The 22,862-nt window shown below is 39.3% G+C and overlaps 1 protein-coding gene across 2 annotated transcripts; it reads left to right on the top strand.

Moving 5' to 3' along the window:
• Nucleotides 1-1,804: 1,804 nt before the first annotated feature.
• On the top strand, nucleotides 1,805-22,441 carry LOC133451051 (apoptosis-inducing factor 3). 2 transcript variants are annotated; one of them, XM_061729980.1, is made up of 21 exons: nucleotides 1,805-2,021; nucleotides 5,844-6,053; nucleotides 11,408-11,621; nucleotides 13,273-13,382; nucleotides 13,459-13,568; nucleotides 13,649-13,693; nucleotides 13,782-13,878; nucleotides 14,027-14,139; nucleotides 15,736-15,822; nucleotides 15,952-16,043; nucleotides 16,139-16,269; nucleotides 17,751-17,866; nucleotides 18,111-18,182; nucleotides 19,103-19,166; nucleotides 19,259-19,335; nucleotides 19,446-19,563; nucleotides 19,658-19,756; nucleotides 19,961-20,036; nucleotides 20,153-20,257; nucleotides 21,195-21,215; nucleotides 21,349-22,441. In XM_061729980.1, exons 2-21 carry the CDS (start codon nucleotides 6,023-6,025, stop codon nucleotides 21,389-21,391), a joined length of 1,821 nt encoding a protein of 606 aa, XP_061585964.1. In that variant the 5' UTR covers nucleotides 1,805-2,021; nucleotides 5,844-6,022; the 3' UTR covers nucleotides 21,392-22,441. The 2 variants fall into 2 exon arrangements, with proteins under 2 accessions (XP_061585964.1, XP_061585965.1); XM_061729981.1 differs by lacking the exon at nucleotides 21,195-21,215.
• Nucleotides 22,442-22,862: the final 421 nt, after the last annotated feature.

The following is a 22,862-nucleotide window of genomic DNA, read 5'->3' as shown; positions in this document are numbered from 1 at the left end:
CATGTACTAACACAATACCAAGACATTAGAAAATATTTCAGAAAAGTAATTCGTCCTATATATCGATCTAGAAAGGGTTATAAAACCATTTCCAAACAACTTGGAGGCATCACAGAGCATGTCCAATGTTAAAATCCATGACAGCCTTATAACAAGAAGACTAAACAAGTGTGGTTTGTATGGAGGGGATGCCAGAAGAAAGCCTCCTCCGTCTAAAAAGAGCATGGAAGCATACCTGAAAACTGCTCATGAACAAGCCAAAAGAGGCGCAGAATAATATCATGTGGACAGATGAGACCAAAGCAGAGTTTGTTAGCCTTAATGCTCACAACCATGTTTGGAGAAAACCCAAATACAGCATTTCAGCAGAAACACCTCATACCCAATGTCAAGCATGGTAGTGATGGTGTTTGGAATTGATGTTGATTTGAAGTCACAGGACCTGAGCACCCTGCAATCACCGATATATACCAAAGATTTTCAGGCAAATGCATGGCGTTCTGTCAGACACTTAAAGCTTGGTTGACATTGGGTCATCATCCAAGAGGATAATGATCACAAATAGTGATCACACACCAGCAAATATACATTAGAAAATCTAGAAAAATACAAATATCAAAGATTTAGCATGACCTAGTCAAATTTCAGACCTCAGTCAAGCTAAAATGCTGTGGTGGAGAATGATTGAGTGAATTTCCAAAGATATCAATAAACTGAAGCAATTTTGTAACGAAGAATGAAACAAAATTCCTTTGCAAAGATGCAAGAGATGCAAGAACGAGATGCTTTAAATTATTGCTGCTAATGGTGTACCTTCAAGCCTTTTGGCTTCATATTTGTTCAATAAGTAAATGCATCATAAAAAAGGGAGTTATATTTGTGTGTCAGAAGTTGTTTTCTTAATGTTAAGATTTGCTATAATCTGATGAATTTGTACATTTTCTCAAAAAAAAATGTTTAATCAGGTTATTTTAGTTAATAACAGTTTAAGTGTATATCTAATTTTGTTACTTAAAAAAAACTTTATTTTTAAGCCAGCGTTCTAACCACAATTGATTGGGTTTGTCTGTACTGTTGTACATTTCTCCGGGGAATGACCTTGCCACAGCATGTATCTACAGGGGACGCACAGTTCCTCCTACAGAGGGTGCATAAGGAACAGAAACATCTCAGGAGCTCATTCTTACCAGGCGTGCACACTTATTTAATCCTGCTCAACCCTACCTCCTGTCTGAAACTGGACTTTACTGCAACACTTACTTTCACTCTGCTGAAAGTGCAGCATGCAGTAAGAGCTGTGTCACTGTTGGCAGAAGTCTATGTTTTTTAGGTTTGTTTTTTTGCTTTTTCTTTGCAAATACAATCAGTGTGACACTGGTTTGTTTTTGACAGCAGCTGATGTCCCCGCAGAAGCGCAGGCATGCAGCACAAGGCATGCAAAGAGAGCAGCCAGTGCAGTAGTGAGGAGGGCAGCAAGTCTCTGATCAGGTCCAACTGGACAGTCAGGTCTCCCTCTCACATCTGAAGGGGGGAGCTGACAGGGTCTTAAGGCTGATAATAATTCAATAATTCAGGCTTTAAAAGACGAACAAGCCGCTAAAAGGAAGACATAGGGGGTATCTGTGCTCCGGGGAGAGAAGAGGAGGGGTGGGAGGACGAGAGAGCAAGGGGACGGTGAGGATTCCTGCTGTGTTAGCAGCGTCCCCTCAGCAAGTCCATCAATACTGCATGATCCAGCTGAGGAGCTGGCAGAGAGAGCTCCCCCATGCTGCATTTGCACAGAGCAACTCCCACCACCGGTCGGTTCAGTCTGCTGCTGCTGGAGGGGGGCGACACGCTCTCACTCACTATCTGGAAGAGTGCTGCTTGTTTCAAGAGGGAGAAGGGGGGGAGAATACTGGGAATACTCCAGCCAGGACAGGAGAGCCAATCCCCGCGCTGATATGCTGCCACGCTCCGCAGGGGAAACTGAGCTCCGGGGAGTTTGACTGGATCTCCGTGCACCTGCTCCATGCACACTGGTAAGCTGATTCCCTTGTTTTTTACAATCAGGGAAACGTAGCCCCGGTTTGATACTTTTTGCGTCATGTTGTTTGTGAAGTCATTTTTGCCTGCAATGCTGCTGCACTTGTGAGGAAGTTGCTGTGGATGTGGGACTCAGTCAGCACCTTTCCCTGACTGAGCTGCTGCAACATTTATGACAAACAAGCAGGATGAAGCTGAATCAATTCTGATCCTTTTGCTACACATTTTTAAATATTGTAAAACTATAATAAACAGAGTTTACTAAGTGTGCACTAAATTGAAGAAAAAAAAAACATTTTTGCATTGAAAATCATCAATTATATTAATTTGTGCTGGGTTTGACAACAGGAATATGTGTGTGTATATGTGTGTGTGTGTGTGTGTGTGTGTGTGTGTGTGTGTGTGTGTGTGTGTGTGTGTGTGTGTGTGTGTGTGTGTGTGTGTGTGTGTGTGTGTGTGTGTGTGTGTGTGTGTGTGTTACATTGAAAGCACATCTCTCATTTAGGAGTGTACACCCCTTCGTGAAACTCAGTTCATGTTTTCCATGACATCATGGAGCGGTTGTCACTCAAAGCAGCAACAGAATGACCTGAAACCATGCTGCTGGACCTTTGCTCACCAGCTGTCCAGTTACAGAAAATGTAAATACAAAATCAAACACTTGAAAACAAAAGTTCCTCAAAACGACCTGATGAACTCCGTGGTGTAAAATAGTCAACATAGTTGAATGAGATGTTTTCAGGTTCCACGTGGCGTCAACAGTGTGGGTTGCTGTTAACAGTAAGGGTTTGTTTTTGAATTCCTTTTAAAGCTTAGCAGTGACCTCTGTAATCTGGGGTAAATATGATTCACATCTGAGGCATTATATTTCATCTTTGCCCATTTTTCTCATAAAGGATTGTTTGACTGATTGAAATATGCAAAGCCTGCATGTTGTTGGAGTCGCATGGAGATGGCATCAGCACTGCCATTCAGCTACCAGCAAACAAATATTAAAACTCTAACAGACCTGGGCAAGAATATATGATAAACTTTTTTTTTTTTTTTTACAATGTTCGAGTCTTTGGAGCAGTCCCTTAACAAGGATTCTGCCTAATGTAATACCAACGTTTTTGATGGATTGGAGTCCATCGAAGACTGTGGAAACGCCAAAAAGATTAAACACTAAATCTCCCACTTTCAGGCATTTGTCATGTACGCTGAAGACTTAATTATCTGACAGTAAACAAAATAATTGCGCACTAAAAGCCTGGTGAAAGAGGACATTCACATAGAAACTGCTTTGCGCAATCACAGGACGAAACCCCAGGTATTTATTTCTACTTCACAAACCAGGAGACTGTGAGTGACAGAGGCCTTGTTAAATATTAAGTGTACAAGTTCTTGTACTTTTATTAGCTGTGGATCAGAGCGTCCTCTTCTTTACTGCGTGCTAACCTGTCAAGATATCTGCACACATCTCCACAGACTTTGGATTGGCTTCTTTCATTTGTGTCTGTCTGCCTGTTTGGGATTTGGCAGTGACAGAAAGTGTTTTAAGGTATAATAATATGGAATAAATAAATCTGCATCTTTACCACAACTTGGTGCCCCAGAAAGTTCCTCTGTTGCTGATGTTTATTGATGGCGATAAAGCACAAGGGTTGTTTTCTATTTGTGCCCTTGTAGAGCAAAACCATTACTACTTACAAGACAACTGAAGGTTAAATATAGTTTTATGGAGGGCAGCCACAGTCAATTTAGAGAAGGGCCTCCTCACCTCCAACCAGAAGCTGCATTTTGCTTGTTTCTTCCCTCCAACATTCCAGTAACAGGTATTACATTTATAGTGAAACTGACAGCTTGCTTGCAGGCAGGATTATTAGCAGCTCTTGGCCCAACGGTGTGAGAGTGGGATCTGCGTCATATGTTGTGAGGACCAAATCTGCTTAACCTACTTTAGTTTTGCACAAAATATCTTGGGTTTGCTGGGAATCCAGTATTGTAGCTCTGAGCAACTGAATGTGTTGTGCATCAAATTTTCAGTGACTAATTGTTAAGGGGGCCAGCATGTAAGAAACACATTTTCATTGGCATCTCCATGCTACAGGAAGGGATTGAAAGGGTTGTTTTTGTATTTTGATTTATTTACAAGCTGTATCTTTGCCTGTAGGCCAGTTTCTGTGACATATGTTCACAAGTTAAAAGGAGGAAAGAAGCACTGAGATCCTTTTCTCCTTAAAAGTATCAATAAAACAATGGAAAAATAGTTGGAATTGTTAAGCAGTTGTATTTAAAAAGACTGAGAAAAGTGCATTATCAAGATAAAAGTTTCTGTCTAGCTGTTTAAAACAGCTCAATGAAAGAAACTAAAATATCAGATTTTCATCTCATTGCAGATTAAACCTCCATGACACTTTTGGCCAGTCTTCACTGTTTTTGCCTTCGCTTTTTTCCTAATTTCACCATATGTTTATCTAGAAGCGTTTCATTTCTTGTGTTAGACCAAAAACAGGTAAAATCATGTATTTCATTTTCAACATTTTATTTTGTCACGACTCCACCTTTCGCTCAGTGACAGCTGTGAAAGGCTTTAGCAGAACCCCGTGACCCTGTATAGGATTGAAGCGGGTGTAGAAAATGGATGGATGAATAGATACAAGTATTTGCACATTGTATTGCAGTATTTTTTAAGACATAAACATTGCTACAGCTTCTCAGTAAATGTTACATGGGGAAAAAAAGGTTTAACTTTTTCATTTTAGATGGAGCAGAATGAATGTTGAGAAGAGCATAAAACAACCATATTGAAGGCCCTGGATAGCTCAGTGGGATGATTGGGAGGCATTTACAGAGTCGCCCTCGTGCAGGCAGAGCAGGTTTGAGTCCCGGCCTGTCGGTCTTTGCGTTATGTCTTTCCCCCCTCCCTGTTCATGTTTCCTGTCCACCTACTTTCCCAATAAAGGCCACAAATGGCACAGCAACCTTTTTACTCCAGAAGTTGTGGCCTTTCCCAGGAAATCTTTCCATTTCTCACTTGTCCTCTGGAACTTTTACTAAGCAGTGCTCCATTCAATGCTGGGCACTCTTTTCTGGATTTCAAGGACATTAAGGTGTGCTCAGAATATCAAACAGTCTCACCGGTTGTTCCAAAACAGGATAATTTGGTGATGGATGGCAGCATGGTGAGCGATACACCTGCGACTGTGTGAACTGAGCAGCCAATGCTGTCTCTGTAAAGAACTACAGTATGTGGGGGTGAAATACCAGAGCTGGCAGAAATGTCAGGGCAATGTGGCAACAAAACGAGGGGATTTTGAAACTCAAGGGGCCCCTGCTTCCCTTTAAAGCACAGTGTGACAAGAAAGTTAATAGGTGTTGTAGTGGAGTTAATATTTAACTGTTTCCAATGCAATATGCACGAACAAAGGTAACAAGGTGTGTGGAAATGTTCCTAATTAACACAATTATTTCCTTTTTACAAGCACGAACATCCACTAACAGTGGTGGGGTTCGCTTTTCTCAGCACTTAAAACTGCAACTGACATGTCTGAGATAGATAACACATTTTACTAAAAACCAGAGAAATAAATGTGGAAAGATATTATAGGTAATATATATTCAAAATATGGATGGTAAACATCTGAATGAAATAAAATTAAATAAAATGTACATTAAAATCAATCAGAATTCATTTTTAAACATTTTTAAAGCTCTAATTTGGAATAAGATTTTACATCTTATATATTGACAACACTGTGTCCCCATATTTAACTTAAAATGTTGGCACACCAGTGCTGCATGTGTTGCTGACTCTGTCACTCCCTTTGTCTGTGCAGACTATGTGGAGGAGCTGACGTGTGCTATGGCCATCTTGGACCTGCAAGTTCTTATACCACCAGCTCTGCATTACTTTTCCCTCCCAACCACACGGCTCGTCCCCGGGATCTGACCACAACCTCTCTCCCCCTCTTCCCTTCCTCCCTCTCCCTTGGCATCCCTCATTCCTGGGCACACCATGGGAGGATGCTTCTCCAAACCCAAACCAGGTGAGCAACATGCGTTTAGCTCAAGCACTGGCGGACTGCTTTAGTTTGAACTAATCCATACATGGAACAAGCAATAACATCTTGTGCAGGTGAGAAAAAACATGTACTTTCTGGGTGCTCTGACCTACTAGACCAGGGGTCGGCAACCCGCGGCACTAGAGCCGCATGCAGCTCTTTAGCGCCGCCCTAGTGGCTCCCTGGAGCTTTTAAAAAAAATGTTTGACCTTTTTTTTCTTATTTTTTTTTCTTTTTTTCCTTCTTTTCTCTTTTTTCTTCCTTTTTCCTTTCCTTTTTAATCACGACATTTTGACTTTTTTCTCGAAATTTTGACTTTTTTCATGAAATTCTGACTTTTTTCACGAAATTCTGACTTTTTTCACAAAATTTTAACTTTTTTCTCGAAATTTTGACTTTTTTCACGAAATTCAGACTTTTTTCTCGACATTTTGACTTTTTTCTCAAGATTGTACTTCAACATTAATCTCGACATTTCGACTTTTTTCTTGACATTTCGACTTTTTTCTCGAAGTGCATAATGAAAAAAAAAATCTTCCCCCAGTTATAACTAATATAGATACATGCAGCATGTGTTGCCTTCATTCTAATGCTTATACATACAAGACTTTTCATTTTTTGCGGCTCCAGACATATTTGTTTTTTGTGTTTTTGGTCCAATATGGCTCTTTCAAAATTTTGGGTCGCTGACCCCTGTACTAGACCTACTGTCCTGCACGTATTTCAATTCAATTCAATTCAATCTTATTTATTTAGTGTCTATTACAATGCAAGTTGTCTTTAGGGCGCTGTCCAGACCCAGAGCATGGCCCCCGAGCATTTAGGATTTATAAAAAATGGCAGGCAGCGGGAGAAAAACCTTAAGTCAAACAGTGGGAAGGAAAAACTCCCCTTTAGGAGGGAAGAAATCTTGAGCAGGACCTGGTTCATAAGGGAGGGCCCTCCAAGGCCAGTCAGGTAGAGCAGGAAAAAGGAACTAGAGAAAGAGAGAATGAAGAACAGAGAGAGGAGAGGCACAGATACATGGCTAAAGGTACAAAATACAAGATATATTTATATTAATTATCAGTGAGCAAGAGAACTAAAAGTTTTACGTACATATGGCTGATACATTTCTAGCTGATGCACTACAGAGAGGAATACATAAACAGGTGTAGACAGCAGAAACTCATGTGGTCAGAGGGTGGGACTGCCCGTATTTCTAGCTCAACTGGTTGATGGGATCTAACAGTATGGAAAACGATATTGCCGAGAAAAGAAAATGCATTCATATTTGAAAAAGAAAGTATACCCTTTTACAATTGTAAGGTTTGTATGTATCATGACATATAATGTAAAGAATCATGCAGCTATTACCAACTCTTAAAACAAAGGTAATACAACCTCAGATGAATAACCTGTGTCATTATTTATTTAAATGCTGTGGGAAAAACTAAGTACGTCCATACTGGATCTATGGGAGGTAAGAGGCTAGATAGCAGCAGGTCCTGCGACTCAAATACATTTGATTACTTAATTATCTCGTTAAAACCAGAAGTTCTTGCTGTGTTGCAACACATTGCTAAGAAAGAAAAGACATCAACAATGATGTTAGAGGAGGAACTGCTGCTGCCCAACAATCTGGGCAGCAGAGAGAGTTATAAGGCCATTTACACACAATTTAATCTGCACTATTTTACAAGAAGAAGTAAAGTCCTAGATGAAAAATATTCAAAACAGTTGCCAATCTTGCCATGAGTGGATGTCTCTACAAGTTTAACCCAAGGTCAGATTGTTTGTAGAAGTCGCAAATTACTTAATTATACACTTCACAGGCCTCAGTTAGTCTATTAAATGTTAAAGTCTGTGACAGTACTGTTAGAAAAATATAATACAAGCTTGGCTTGCACAGCTTAGGTTTGTAAAGTTGCATTGGAATCAACCACAAGATTTCTGGAACAATGTTGTTTGGACACATGATGCCAAATTAGAGATCCTTGGCTGTAATACACAGTACCAAAGCTGGTGAAGACTAAAGACATTTTATCAACATGAAAAATGTGTCAAGCATGGTGGTAGAGGGGTGATGATTTGAGCTGGTTTTGCAGCCACAGAACGAGAAGACCCAGCAAGTCTGATGTTCTCTGTAAACAAAGGTGTGCTAGAATCAGATGTGAGGTCAACTGTCCAACAGTAATAACTTTGCACTAGTTTAGCCATGCAGCGGGACAATGATCCTAAGTAGAAAGGCAGTTCCAGGGTTCGAATGGCTAAATGAAAGAAGCAAGCAGCTGCCATGACCCGGTCAAAGCCCAGACCTCACGCTGATTTAAGTCATGAGGGGGGAGCTTAGGAGAACTGTGACGTGCCTTATGTGTTGTCATCATCTGATGTTGTATTTATTTAATTTTAAGACATTGTAAAGACTCAGTGATTTTTATAATGGTCTGATATGTAAACTCTTATAATTGAAAGAGTGTACCTTCTCTTTCTGTATATCCAATATGAAATAAGATACAGTAATCAGATCAATGTATGGTGTGATGTGCTCCACATTTGTTATGTAATAACAAACTCATCAATCAAAAATATGAATTGTTTTGTGGTGGAAATGAAGAAGAAAAATGTTTTTGTAGAATACATTAACAGACAGTTTAACCTCTTTGAATAATTTTCACAGCTTCTGCCTCTAAATCCTGCTGTGAGCATCCTCTCCTCTGTTTGCAGTGTAGTGTTTTGTGTGGGAGGATTTTCAAAAGCTCTCTGTGTCATCTTCAGTCAAGAAAGGTGCATACCTAGAAGCAATAGGTAATGAAAGTGTACATGTATTACTTTCAATGTTAGCATGATCAGGAGGCGACCCTCTGCACCTCGTATTTAACTGTGTGGAGACAAAATAAATACAGTTGTTTGTAAATGATATAGACGTCTGAAGACTCTCATTAACCAGTGAAACAAGTCAAACTTCTAACAAAACAGGAACAAATACTGAAACATTTTCACACAGTGGGAAAGTTTTACACAGTTCTCCAAACTCTTCTTGTTTTAAAAGTTTTGACAATATAGTAAAAGGTTTTTCACAGAAGAAAAATATTAAGTTTGTTTGGTGTAAACTCTTTTATCAGATTAGAGTTATAACTAGTTGATCGAAATGGAGAAGAACATATCAACCAAAGTGTACTTGTGTTTAATTGTAAATAAATAAAAGTATAAATACATTGTGATGAACTACTGACACGTCCAGAGTGTATCCTGACGTTGACAGCTGGGATTGACATGACCCTTCTTTACCCTGAATAGGACTAAATTAAGTATGGGACATGATTATATGAAAACTGCATATTAATATATACAGTTATATACAGTCATAAAAACACAGGAGAAGTGTCTTAGTAGATAATATGGACAGAAACTCCCAGTCAAACATAAATATCCAAGGTTTCGAGACACTCTTTCACATCTGTTAAGAAGCAAAGTCTCCTTTTGCGTATGTAGTCTTGGTGAAAATCATCATAGTTGCTGCATACCTGCTATTCCTGCCCTATTTTCAGCAGTGCTCCAAGCTCCTCTATTTAATCTGACGGGAACCCCATTACGCCTGACAGTTGGGGAAATAAATTATGCAATTTCCCTCCTTACTCTCCAATTTGCTCTTCTCTACATCTGCATCTTTCTATAACTTGTCTTCAACTTTTAAACTTCTTAGGCATGTTAAGATCTCCCCAATGGTCATGGTTTGTAGCATTTAAGCAGCACAGTATCAAAAGCAGCACTGAAAAATCTTTCAAAACTCATTGTTAAAGGGAAGTAAGTACAGTATAGTATCTCTCAAGAAGATGCAATGAAACACTTGATGTGACCAGAGCTAATGCACCAGGCTGCCACTAGTGTAGAACCTCTCCAGAACATTCCTTATTGCAAATGCATACCTACTGTACTTACTTATTCATTTACCCACATGTTTCATCGAAAATCATTCAGGCTAAACAGCCTGTCTGGGCAGCACAGTGGCTTGGTGGTCGACTCGGCACTGTTGTCTTACATCTAGAAGGTTCCTGAATTGAATCTCGCCTCTTTGTGTAGACTTGCTGTGTTCTCCTCATGCTTGCGTGGGTTTCTAATTTCCTCCCACATTCAAAGAACATGTAAATAGGAAAAAAATTACAGGCTCAAAATGTATTGTTGTACAGTTTTTGTATGTTTTGCACAAGGGAAGTCATGGAAGAGGAACATGGTATTAAACTAACAGTTTAATGTTATTTTTCCGTGATATTCCGTGATATTCCGTGATATAAGTTTGTCATGATGATTTCACTTAATACTGACTGGGGTATCGGACTTGACTTTTGTGTAAAGTACCTTGAGATAACTTTTATTGTGAATTGGCAATATACAAATGAAGGTGAACTGATCTGACACGTGAAATGTTAATAAAGGTTGTTTCAAGTCTAGATATGCAGTAAGTACTGTATAAATGTCTCGATTGAACAGCTCGTGGGAGCAAACTGGCAGGGTGACATCTGTGGGGGAGGAAGGGCTTTAAAGACAAAGAAAACAGCCTTTTTTCGTTTGCATGAAAATTTGCAGCTATACAGAATGATTACTGATGCAAGGAAGTAATATACTGTTGAAACATTTAAATGCCTCATGATTTCTCTCAGGAAAATGCAGTGTCAGAGCTCTGAACGCTGAAGATTAATTTGACAACACTGCTGAATATATTATAGATATATATTGCTAAACTATTAACTCTGATCTGATCAAATGAAGTGCCCGTGCGCCAATGCCCCATTAAGATCCATCCATATTACAGCAGCATCTGGAGATTCTCTTCAGACAAGAAAAACAGAGGTTTTTTTCTCCCCTTTCTACTGCAATTGCACTCGCTACTATGATTTTCCATTGATTTTAATTAAGACTTGCTCAGCAGGAGAAAATTCCTGCCAGATTACTTTGTAAGAACCGGATGATCAGCACATTTTTCCAGCTGAACAGATAGAGCCTGCTGCAGTGAAAACTGAGTTACACAACCATTCCTTTAATGTTTTCAAATTTACAGCCAACAGCAGCACATCATGTGCCATCAAAAACGCAAAATGAAATTAATTTACTTTGCTTTGGTGAAGTCAGATTTCATTTATGTCGCTTTTGGAAGACAATTATTAAGAAGCACTCCTGTTTTACGCTGCAATTATTTCATTTGTCTTCACTGACTTAAAGATCAAATTTTCCCATCAGAAAAGTATACATCAGCTTTTATTTTGAATGAATGAACATGAGCAACTTTTAGCAGAATAGAGAATGTATTTAGTCAGGCATTGTCAAACATTTTCTAAGTAAGCTGTGTCTGTATTGTGTAGTTGAAGTGAAAGTGGAACTATCGCTCCTGGAAAAAGAGAGAGAGGTGGACGGCCTGTCACCCAATGGCAAAGCGAGTCCCTTTGCTGACTGCAGACCTAATGGTGCCCTCGCACATGGCTCCGATGACAACTCCACCCTGCTCCCGCTGAACCACAAACCAAGGGATTATGTGGAGGCTTCTGTGTGTCATATTAAAGACCTGGAAAATGGACAGTAAGAAAATCACTTCTAAGTGCCAATATAAGTGACAATTGTGGGTTGATTTAATTTTCATTGAGCTTCAAACTGAGTCTATCTACTGGGAGGTGAGAAGTTTGATTCTTTGATATTTTTTATGAGGCTGGGTGGAAAAGTGGGGCTTGATCCCTATAAATTATAGATGGGTCCTGTGCCCTCTTCATATCTTGTCATGTTGTAAGTGAATTAAAGTTGTAATTAGTAACAGAAAGATCTTGTTTTCTCATCAAAAGAAACTTTTTATTACGTTTAATCAATACTGTCCAAATTGGCCACATTTACCATTGGTCCACAGCATGATCACGTTTCCCAAAAATGTTTTGTTCTGTAAAAAATATGAATTTAAACAAAATGAACTGATTTGCAAAGTTACTGAAATTGAAACATTGAAATTAAAATTTGAAAATTAAAAATAAATATTATTTCATACTCATTTTAAAAGAAGTGGAAACAAAAGGATGGGGAGGGGTTTACCACCTTGAAAAATGGCATGGATGGTAGATAGTTTAATAATGTTTTCTTGGCATATTATTCAAAGAATTTTGGAATTTCATCATCTGGTATGTAATGCTAAGAAGAAAATCTGGAGAAATCTCTGTACGAATAGATTAAAGTCCTTAGGTCAACATCCATGACTTCAGTGAAACTTCTGAAGACAAGTCTGTGATCGCAGTTTGTTGCTACATCCACATTTTTTTTTTTTTTTTATCCCCGATTTTTTCCCATTTTCACCCAGTGACAGTCCTGGGCATTGCCATCCTCTACCAACCCCGGGAGGGCCCTGCACTGAGCTCAGGTCTCCTTCTTAACCTGAGGAGTGAGCAGCGTGCAAAGTAAATAAGATTTGATACAGAGAGACAGTTTCCTTCTTGTGGCTCAAGCTCAAAAAAGGCCTGATAGATAGCAGAAAACTGCTCTGTGGTTTGATGAATCAATTTGGAAGTTATTGTTAGAAACTGTGGATGCTGGGCTTTTCAGGCTTAATAGGAGAGGGGTTATTCTACACACAGTTGGTGCACATCTGCGTAGATACCATTAATGCTGAGCAATATGCACAGATATGCTGCCACCCAGGAAACGTCTGTGCCAGGGAGGGACTTGCTTATATCAGCAAAGCAATATTAAACCACATTCTTTACAACATGACTCTTATTTGAGGACTTTGGCCCATTTATTGGTGTGGGCTCTCTGGAGTCCAGAACTGTTGTCTACTAATAACATTTAGTGCTTTTTAAAGTAAGAAATTGAGAGACAAGGCTCTCAGCTTGATGACCTGAAATCCTGATTAGGAAATCCGGAACTGGAAAACATTTCATTTTCAAAACAACAGTTATTTTCTTTCCTCAGTTCTCAACCAGTTAAATCTTTTTGTAAGAAGGGGAAACCACAATTAGACATGCCCCTATTTCTGGATTCTATTTTCAAACCATTGAATATCATTAAATTCACAAGAAGCAAACTTTTCTTTTGCTAGTAACAACAAAACGTCTGTTCACTCCATCATTTTTTTTATTAACTGTAGGTTAGATAAATTCTTCCCTCTGCGAGGCATCAAACATGGTTTTATTTTGCTTTTGTGTGCCCTATTGAGGCAGTCATGAATGAAAATGGTTTTCATCTTTGAAAGGATGCGAGAGGTTGACTTGGGAAGCGGCAGAGCTTTACTCATCAAAGAACACGGGGAGTTTTTCGCCATGGCCCACAAGTGTCCCCACTACGGAGCGCCATTGGTCAAAGGTAAGTCATACCGGATCAAACAATATTGTTAATAAGATATAACAGTGTGCATTTAGCTTACTCTTTGTCATTGCAGGCGTGCTGTCAAAAGGACATGTGCGCTGTCCCTGGCACGGTGCCTGTTTCAATGTTGCGACAGGAGACATCGAGGATTTTCCCGGTTTAGACAGTCTGCCTACGTTCCAGGTGACGCTCGCTGGTGCTGTCATGCAACAGATTCCTGGCTGTATCATGCTTCTAAGCTTGTTCGTGTCTGTTTGTTCCAGGTCAGAATTGAAAAGGACAAAGTGATCATTCGCGCAAACAAACAGGTAACAAAATATGAATCGCAGCAAAAGTATTCAAGTGTATAAATGAACTTCGTAATGGATCTCTGAGCTTTCTTTTTAACATTTCCAGGCTCTTCAGTCACAGAAAAGATCAAAACCCATGGCGCGGTGCTCAGCTGTCATTAACTCCAGCACAGGCTTTAGCCATGTTCTCATCATTGGCTCAGGTTGGTGTGTTTATTTATTTTTTTGTTTGTTACAACATTGATGCTCTTTTTTTAATAATCTCACAGTTTCTCTTTATGTCAGGCTTTTCCTTGAAGTTTCTCATTTGAAAAGACATTTCTATTGGCTAACTTGTACATTTCTTGGCAGGTCCAGCAGGCCTGGTGTGTGCAGAGACACTGAGGCAAGAGGGCTTCACGGATCGAATTGTCATGTGCACCATGGATAGACATCCTCCATACGACAGACCCAAACTGAGTAAGGTTTGTACACAGACCCTGAGCATATTCACTGAGAAAGAGCTCAGTTTGACAAGATAGTTACATAACCGTCTGTGGAGATGCTGCTTTGGTCAGTGGTGTTAGAACAAGACACATTGAAGGAAATGTAGAAATAAACAAACAGAATCCGAAAGGATCTTAAAGCAGCACAACGGAACTTTCAGCTTTTCTGAGTTTGGCGGCATCTTTTGGACAAAAGCGGTAGTGCTTTACCAGAAAGAACACTACGTTTCCCATGAGCACCAGCGGGTACTGCCGGAAAACTCCTGTCCCGTCGCGTGCATTTGTTTTGAGAGAAGACGGGACGCTTTTCTGTTTCACCAAGTGAACAGACGGAACGCAAAAAAAAAGATGTTATACTGCTGGGAAGGACCTGGAATTTATCGGGATACCTTAAACAAGGAAGCCAGGGAGCGGTATATGGAGAAAATAATGATTATTAACGGTCTGGATCCATATGAAATCCCTACTAAAGAATGGAGCTCCTCGTTGGAGCGCCACTCTTTAGAAGGATTTACTGCCGCAGTTCTGCACAACCCACGTCTTACTACCTTGTTTAGGAGTGTTTGGCAGCTGCTTTGGTAAATGTTTGACTCGCCATGTGTTTCAATAAATTAGTATAATAGTACAACATACAGTACATGTTTTGTATTACTCTTACTTTTCTTTTTTTTTGACTGCTTTGAAGAGGCTCCGAGGCGTGAGCAATTTTTTTTTTTCCTCGTGAGATTATTTTTTTCCTCTGCAGCTACAAATCAAATAGTTAATATTTTTTCCTCAACAAAATTAATCGCACCACAGAGAGCTGGCCAACAACTGCGTTTAGCTGGAGAAGTGGGGAATAAAACCCGTTTGAATGATCCGACCCCGGTCTGTGAGTGTTTGTTTGTGGTTTAATAAACCCGTGTTTTGATCCGACGCCCGTCTGTGTGCGTGTTTGTTTGTTTACTGAGGAACGTTATGTTTGGTCGGACTCGTTACAGCCGCGATCCAACTGAGCCGACGACTCTTTTAATCTGTTATCTCAGATACTTGACGTCCGTGGTTCTGCCTCCGAGCAGGAAAGCGGTGAAAAGTTAAACCATTAGCCATCTTTTCCCCACGTCTGTTGTGTGTGGAGCTGCTGCAGCCACAATGCAGCAACGGGTTACCAGCTTCTGCGGAGCTGCGCTCCACGCCCCGCCCATTTTCGTCTCGACTGCAAATCGGGAAGGAGGGGGAAGTGACGTATGCCGTAAAGCAGTCAAAGCCGTAAAAATGTGTAGTTTTTTAGTGTGGCAGGGTTCCTACCATGCTCCTCAAAGTTACATAGTGCCAGTGAAGGTGATACAGACCCCTCAGACCATGACAGAGGTGTCATTAAACCTGTTGGAAGTTGATGTACCATCACAATGACTCTGGAAATATGATATTAAGGTGGAAAAGTTACATAGTGCCGCTTTAAGTACTATGAAACCAGGGTCAATGATCATTTGTGTTTGATTGTCACACTGTAATCTTAAAATAACATTTTCTAGATTATATCACAAAACTGTGGGGAGGATGTCTTTTGGATTGAAGGATTCTTCTCACCCTTAGTCCTTAGAAAGCACAGCTGAGCAGCTGAGACTGCGATCCATTGACTTCCTCCAGGACCATGACATTGAACTGCTCACAGAGAAAGAGGTGAGAAGCAGCAACGTACTGTACAGTGTTGTAGTCGACTGATTAATTTACATTTTGATGGTTTATTTTAACCATTTATTTAAGATTCAGAATTCACAGTTTTACTTCTGCAAGTCTTGTTTGTTTTAGGTAGTAGCAGTAGATGTGAAGACTCGAACCGTGACCTTTGAAGATGGCTTGAAAATGGAGTACAGGAGGCTCTTTATCGCCACGGGAAGCAAGTATGAAAACGTATTTATCTTGTGTGATAGTCAGGCAGCTGAGATTATAGATTAACATCATGAAAGCTGACTGTTTCCACTCTACTCCTCAAAAGACCAAAGCCAATGAACTACAATGGTAATGAGGTCAAGAACGTGTTCCACCTCCGGACGCCCGAGGATGCGAACAGCATAGCTCGGCTAGCCAACAACAAGACCGCTGTGATTGTGGGGTCGTCGTTTGTTGGTGAGACAAATAAACTTATCTGAACACAAATATGTAACTTGTGCGTTTTCAAAGAACTGACCAATTCAGGGGGAATATTTAAAAGAAGTGTGAAAACCTTTTTTAAAGAATTTCAGAACAAAAGTTGTGCACAAGCGATAAAACCCAATAACAACAACTGCACCAGAATTATAATAGTTTTAAATTCTTTAATATTTTTTATTTCGTTTTTCTGTTTGTCAGATTATTTCAGTTAAGTTTTTGTTAGTTTAACAAGCACACCAGAAGCTAAGGTTTAGTTTTAGTTTGAAAAATTGGTTTTAGTTTTTGAAATATTGACTTACAGATACTGACAGTAAGAAATCTAGGATAAAAGAATTTTATCAATAATGCCAAAAATAAAGTGCTAACAAAACCAATAAAAAAAACAGGGCACAAAATGAAAAGGAAAAGGAAGTTAATTTTTACTGCAACTCTATTTAATTTCAGTTAGTTTTAGATTGTTAATTTTAGGTTTTATTTAGGTTTCATTTTATAAAAATCCTCAGTTTTCATTTTTATTTCAGTTAACAGGATTATTTTTTCACTTTTAGTTTCAGTTTTAATCTTAGTTTTCATCATCTCCAATAACTGATCTGTACAGCTGCTATTTCAAGAAAAGCCCTAAGTAAGAGTAACAGCTCTCTTGTAATCATTTAATTAATTCAAAACCCATCCGCTAAATATGTATTTAAATGTAAATAAAGACAATGTCCTGTTTAAAAGAACCATTGAACCCTCAATTTAATAGTAAATAATATAAAATAAATAAACAAAATGTAAGCTGAGAAATATTTATTGTTACTCAGATCAGCAGCAGAATTGGCAAAAGTAGTGTCCTGTGGTAAGACAGTGACCTATAATCACAGGTGTGTCACTGTACCACACTGTAACAACAGTGTGATCCCTCTGCAGAAGCCTGCTCCAAAACCCAAAGAAAGCATTTTGCACAATATGAAACAAAAAAATACAACAAAATGTTCAGCAGATTACTTGTCTTCCTCATATGTACACCAGCTAGTCTCTTTTTATAGCATCCTAATAAAAGAAGAGGTGGTCTAACACAAATGTCACAAATGTTTTCAAATGTTCAGCTGGCACCAAATTTATAATGATGATATCATTTTTTTAAATGATAACATTTCATACTGTCAACATTTTACATCTCAGTTAAATACAGGGATGGTTGTATATTTCACAGTTTGCAGTTTTTTTTTTTTTTTAAAGTTGATGATGTACGTATTAATGTACGTAATAATGATGTAATAATTATAATAACAATAATAACGTAATAATGATGATGTACGTAATAATTTAGGAGAATCCTGATGTAATAGAGTAGCTGCAGCATCAGGGAGAAGTCCTCAGCATTTGTTTTGCTTTTCCTCTCATTTACTCTCACTGTGTCATTCTGCACTGACTAAGATGCACTACCCGTTGCTGTGATCTTGTTGCGTCGGCAGGTATGGAGGTGGCTGCAGCTCTGACTGACAAGGCCCACTCAGTCTCTGTCATCGGGATCGAGCCCGTTCCCTTTAAAAAAGCTCTCGGGGAGAAAGTAGGGAAAGCCATAATGAAGGTAAATAATTCTCAAGGGGAATCAAGTTTTTTTTTTTCTCATACTTTTTCTAAATACAAAAGCACCTCCTTAATACAGTCAATAACATTCTTCGTGAGAGGGAATATTAATTAAAATGCAAATTGCATTTTCTTTTCTGATCAGTGCTGCTGCATGTAGGGATTGATCATGGAGGCTCACGGAAATTCAGCCACACTTTTGTTGTCACGTGCTTACAGCATCTGCCATATGTTTATCTTTGCAGCTGTTTGAGGTGAACAGGGTGAAGTTTTACATGCTGAATGAAGTCTCAGAGATGATTGGCCATCATGGACAGGTATTCAGAAAGTGAGAGAAACAGCATGACATGATGCTTGGATGCACTTTTCTTTCCATATTAGTGTTGGGTGAAAATCAAATAAGAAGCATATTACACCTATTACGTAGGCATCTGTCAGGGTTTTGACATTTCCCACAGTTTGAGTTTCTGTTCTGTCCCTCCTGTTTCCCATCTGCCCTGATTGTCTGCACCTGTGTCTCGTTATCCCCTGTGTATATCTAGTCTTGTCTTTCCCCTGCTCCCTCCATGTTCTCCTCGTCTGGTTTTTTGGATTCCTGTTTTTGTTCTGCCTTGTTGATCCTGCTCAGCAGCGTTTTTGGTTTTCGTTACAAATAAACCACAAATAGCACAAAATAAGTTTTCTGGGACTCCTGCCCTCCTGCGTTTGGGTCCTCAACAAAACCTCATCGTGACAGGCATCTGTATTGATGCACATCAGGTCAACTGAACATGCAAAAAGTGTTTATTAAAATGATATCTAAACAAATACAACCAGAAGCAGCCGTCATCGTGGTCAAATGGATGGATTTTGAAACTTCTTGGCCAATAACCAAGAATTTGACGTATCCATTCATCCATACTAATTTGTGTTATTCAGAGTCAAGGGAGGTTAGAGCATATTCCAACTGACATCAGGCGACAGGTGGAGAGGGGTATTTCCTGGACAGGTCCCTAGTCGCTCACAAGATTTTCTAAACAACAATTAAGAGGTGGGAAAGAAAAAAGAAGCCAAAAAACATGGCAAATGACCAAAGCAGCCTAAGCTATGCCCAAAAAGCATGTAGTGTATGTAGAACCCCATTTATTATAGTTTTGAAAAATGCGGGTTTTTTTTCAGAGACTGAAGTTTGAAAGGTTAAGCTTATGTACTTAATGTACTTTATGTTCTAGTATATGAATGTTTTGTTTTTCCACAGCTGAAAGAGGTTGTGCTGAAGAGTGGGAAGGTCCTGCGGGCCGACGTTTGTGTTATTGGAGCAGGTGATGTTGACCAAAATGTAAAATCCCTTCAAATCCTTTTATGGAGATCCATACGTAACTCTCTTTACTGTACGTACCCCTTTCTTCTATAGGAAGCATTCCCGGAACAGGATTTTTGAAACAGAGCGGCATCCACTTGGACTCCAAGGGCTTCATCACAGTGAACAAGGTTTTCCATAAACCCAGAGACCTGCTTGAAAGTGCTTTAGTTCTATTTTACCATTTTCTGGTTGTTGTTTTTTTTTTCAAATTTCCCTCTCAACTTTTCATCTACATTAGATGATGCAGACAAATATTGATGGGGTCTTTGCCGGAGGAGATGTGGTGATGTTTCCCTTTCCAATGCGCAACAACAAGAAGGTGAACATCCCTCACTGGCAGATGGCTCATGTACACGGTGAGTGTGTTGATCCAGTCTGCGTATATCAGGCTGTTATAGCTTACTGCGATAGAGAAACATGAATGCTTTTTGTTTTTATCCTTGCTGACAGGCAGGGTGGCAGCTCTCAGCATGATGGGCAGAGCCACTGAGATCAAAACTGTGCCTTACTTCTGGTCAGCCATGTTTGGGAAGACCATTCGCTATGCAGGTATGCAGGCACCGGTTGGCCCTTTTCTCAAGTTATATCACAGTATTGAGGCGGATACGCTGTAGGAGGAGGACCAGAAACCAAAATGAAATGATTTGTGCTGTGAAATATTGTTAGTATACACTGCCATCTAGCTGTAAAAACTAAAAAGAAATACAAAGACTAAAATATAAGCCTTCCTCGGTTTTCTTTCTATTTGTGGAGGTTATGGTGATGGATTTGATGATGTCATTATACAAGGAGATCTGGATGAACTGCGATTCGTAGCATTTTATACCAGGTAACACCGATTTAGTTGATCTTTAACTGGAAGATCATTTCAATCTTTTGTCATGTGTATTCATGTAATTTGATGATGGTTCCCTCTGATGGTTTCCTCATCCCCACGACCCACAGGGGTGAGGAGGTGGTTGCCGTTGCCAGCATGAACTATGATCCCATTGTGTCCCGAGTGGCTGAGGTCTTAGGATCCGGCAAGACGATCAAGAAGCGAGATGTGGAGTAAGTCTCCGGTTGAGATTGTTGTTTGCAGTTACAATAGCTGTTACTTTCTTCATGTCTTTTCACATCAAAAGTTTTATACAAGACAAACACTGGGCGTGGCCCAAAGTCACTCTTTGACTAATATCTTGTGGTGTAATTATCTGTAGTTAAAACTTGGTATAGATAATCGGAACAACATTCTTTTGAAGAACATTGATTTTTGTGTCTTTATTGATAGGGAAGAGGCAAGGATTTGTGGGGGAGAGAGAGAGGAGGAAGACACATTTGAATGGGGTTTATAACGTCTTTAGCTACTCAAGTCCGGTCCTCGAGGGACAGTGTTCTGCATATTTTAGATGTTTCCCTGCTTCAGTACACCCGGATACAAATGACTGTGTCATTAACACACATCTGTAGCTGATGAGGATCTATTAATTTGAATTTCAATTGTGTTGACGAAAGGAGACATCTGTCCCACGAGAACCGGGCTTGAAGAGCTCTGCCCATCACACATCTACTCAACCAGTGTATCATATTTAGATACATTTGGGGTGTAATATATTACTATCTCATGAACCAATCAAAAATAAATAACTGGGATGCTTATACTGTATAAAGCTGCAGTTGTGGGCAGGAGGAGAAGTGCCTCCGGGTTCAAATTATTGATCTGTTGGTTGTTATTGCTGCAAAGCTTTGACCACGATGATGGCTGCTTCTGGCTGTATTTGTTTAGATATCATTTTATAAACTTTTTTTTTTTTTGCATGCCCAGTTGACCTGCTGTGTATCAATACTGATGCCTACATAATAGGTGTAATATGTTAATACACTCAAACGTTTCCATTTACAGTATTTTGGCAATTTTTTCCATCATGCTTTGGTTCCTATGTGACGGTGTTGGTCCTCATGTCTCTTGTGTCTTTTGTTTCCAACAATGCATTCATGATAACTGAAGGATGTTAGCACGGCTCGGCAAGTACGGAAATGCATGAGCTCCTACTGTCTTTCACACATAATTTAATGACCATTGCCAGGGATCTGCTGACTGGTGATGTGGGAAACTAAAACATGCATCCACAAGTGTTGGATAATTTCATTCTGTCTTGCAGGACTGGAGACATTTCTTGGTTGATTGACAAAGGCTCTCACTGACGTCACTTGTGAAGTTTTTGGAGTTTTTGGAGCAGTCCAAAGTCCACTGGACACCCCAATATGGACACTTTTGGTGCTGAGACAATGAGCAGCTATATCCTATCCACACACACTCTGGGTACATGAGTGTTTGAGAGACACTTAACCTGAGCTACTTTAATGTGACAAACGGAGCCATGCACGGTGTGAACACACTGAATCACTGTGTCGGCAAGCGTTTTACTGATGATGTTTCAGAATATAGCAATACTGGATTCAGCCGCCGTACTGCTGCAAGATGTATCTACCTGTATACTTTTGTTAATACAAAGCCAGGGATGGGGATTGGTGTTTTTTGTTTTGTACAAATAACATTGTATATAATTATAATTCTGAATGCATTGTTACAAAGTAAGAGCATACGATTTGAACTGAATAACAAACTTGACTGTATGCTTACACACAGATGTAAATCTGCATGTAACCTACCATGATAGGAGTTAAAAATTAAGCCCCAAACCAGAGGAATCTCAATGTAGATGCATCAAAAAAGAAAATAAATGCAGTGCTTTAATCTGCAACAAAGTAAACTCACTTCAACAGAACCTAACCTAACTCACTACTAGCACATGAACGCATGCAGCTTTAATTTGTGACTAATTATTTGAACTTCAGCATACCTCTTTGTATTGGCTACCTTGCTAGTAGAGTGCATAAATTAAATGATAATCATACTTTTAATAATACTAATTATATACGCTAGTGCTTGCACAGTAGATGTAGATCATGTATTTTCTAACAAAGAGCTATAACTTCTCTAGATGAATGCCATAGTAGCTTCAGGTTATTTTTGATAGTTGCCACTTCCATAGGGTCATTGTTTGTTACTAACTCAGGGAACTGAGATTTGTGGCCTGGGCCTCCAGTTACTGTAATTTCCCTGGTTCTCTCATATTCATTTAAAAATGCTCGCCATGTGCTCTGAGGTTGATTAAGTCCTCATATACGGAAGATTTCTGCCTATTTCGGCCCCCAACATAATATTGCGATTTAAAAAGCGGAGAAACTCAGAATGGTGTTTTTATAACTACTTTGAAATAAAAGACTTCCAACAACAACTACTCACTGTTAATGTTTCATTTTCTATGTCACTCCACTTGCCATTTGTGCACATTTGTGATGCTAGTGGAAAATAAATCAGGAAGCAATATAGTTGAAATCTTTTTTTTTTTTAAAGAAAGACATGAACAAGTTTATTAATTTCAAGGAAAAGACAGCATTATTGAGATATTTTGACATATTTAATTATTTGGATCAGAACTACTACAGAGAATTTAAAGGAAAAGAAAACACTTGCACTTAGGTCTAATACATTAAAAAGATGAAAATAATTACAAAGAATTGTTTAATTCGCAAACTGAAAAGGATAAAATCACCACAGAAGAAAACTGGAAGGCATCTAACACACTTAACAAAATAAAAGCATTCACAA

Source organism: Cololabis saira, chromosome 9, assembly GCF_033807715.1.
Source record: "Cololabis saira isolate AMF1-May2022 chromosome 9, fColSai1.1, whole genome shotgun sequence".
Taxonomy (NCBI): Eukaryota; Metazoa; Chordata; class Actinopteri; order Beloniformes; family Belonidae; genus Cololabis; species Cololabis saira.
The sequence above is the reverse complement of the archived record's forward strand: the minus strand, read 5'-3'. Positions and strand labels throughout refer to the sequence as shown.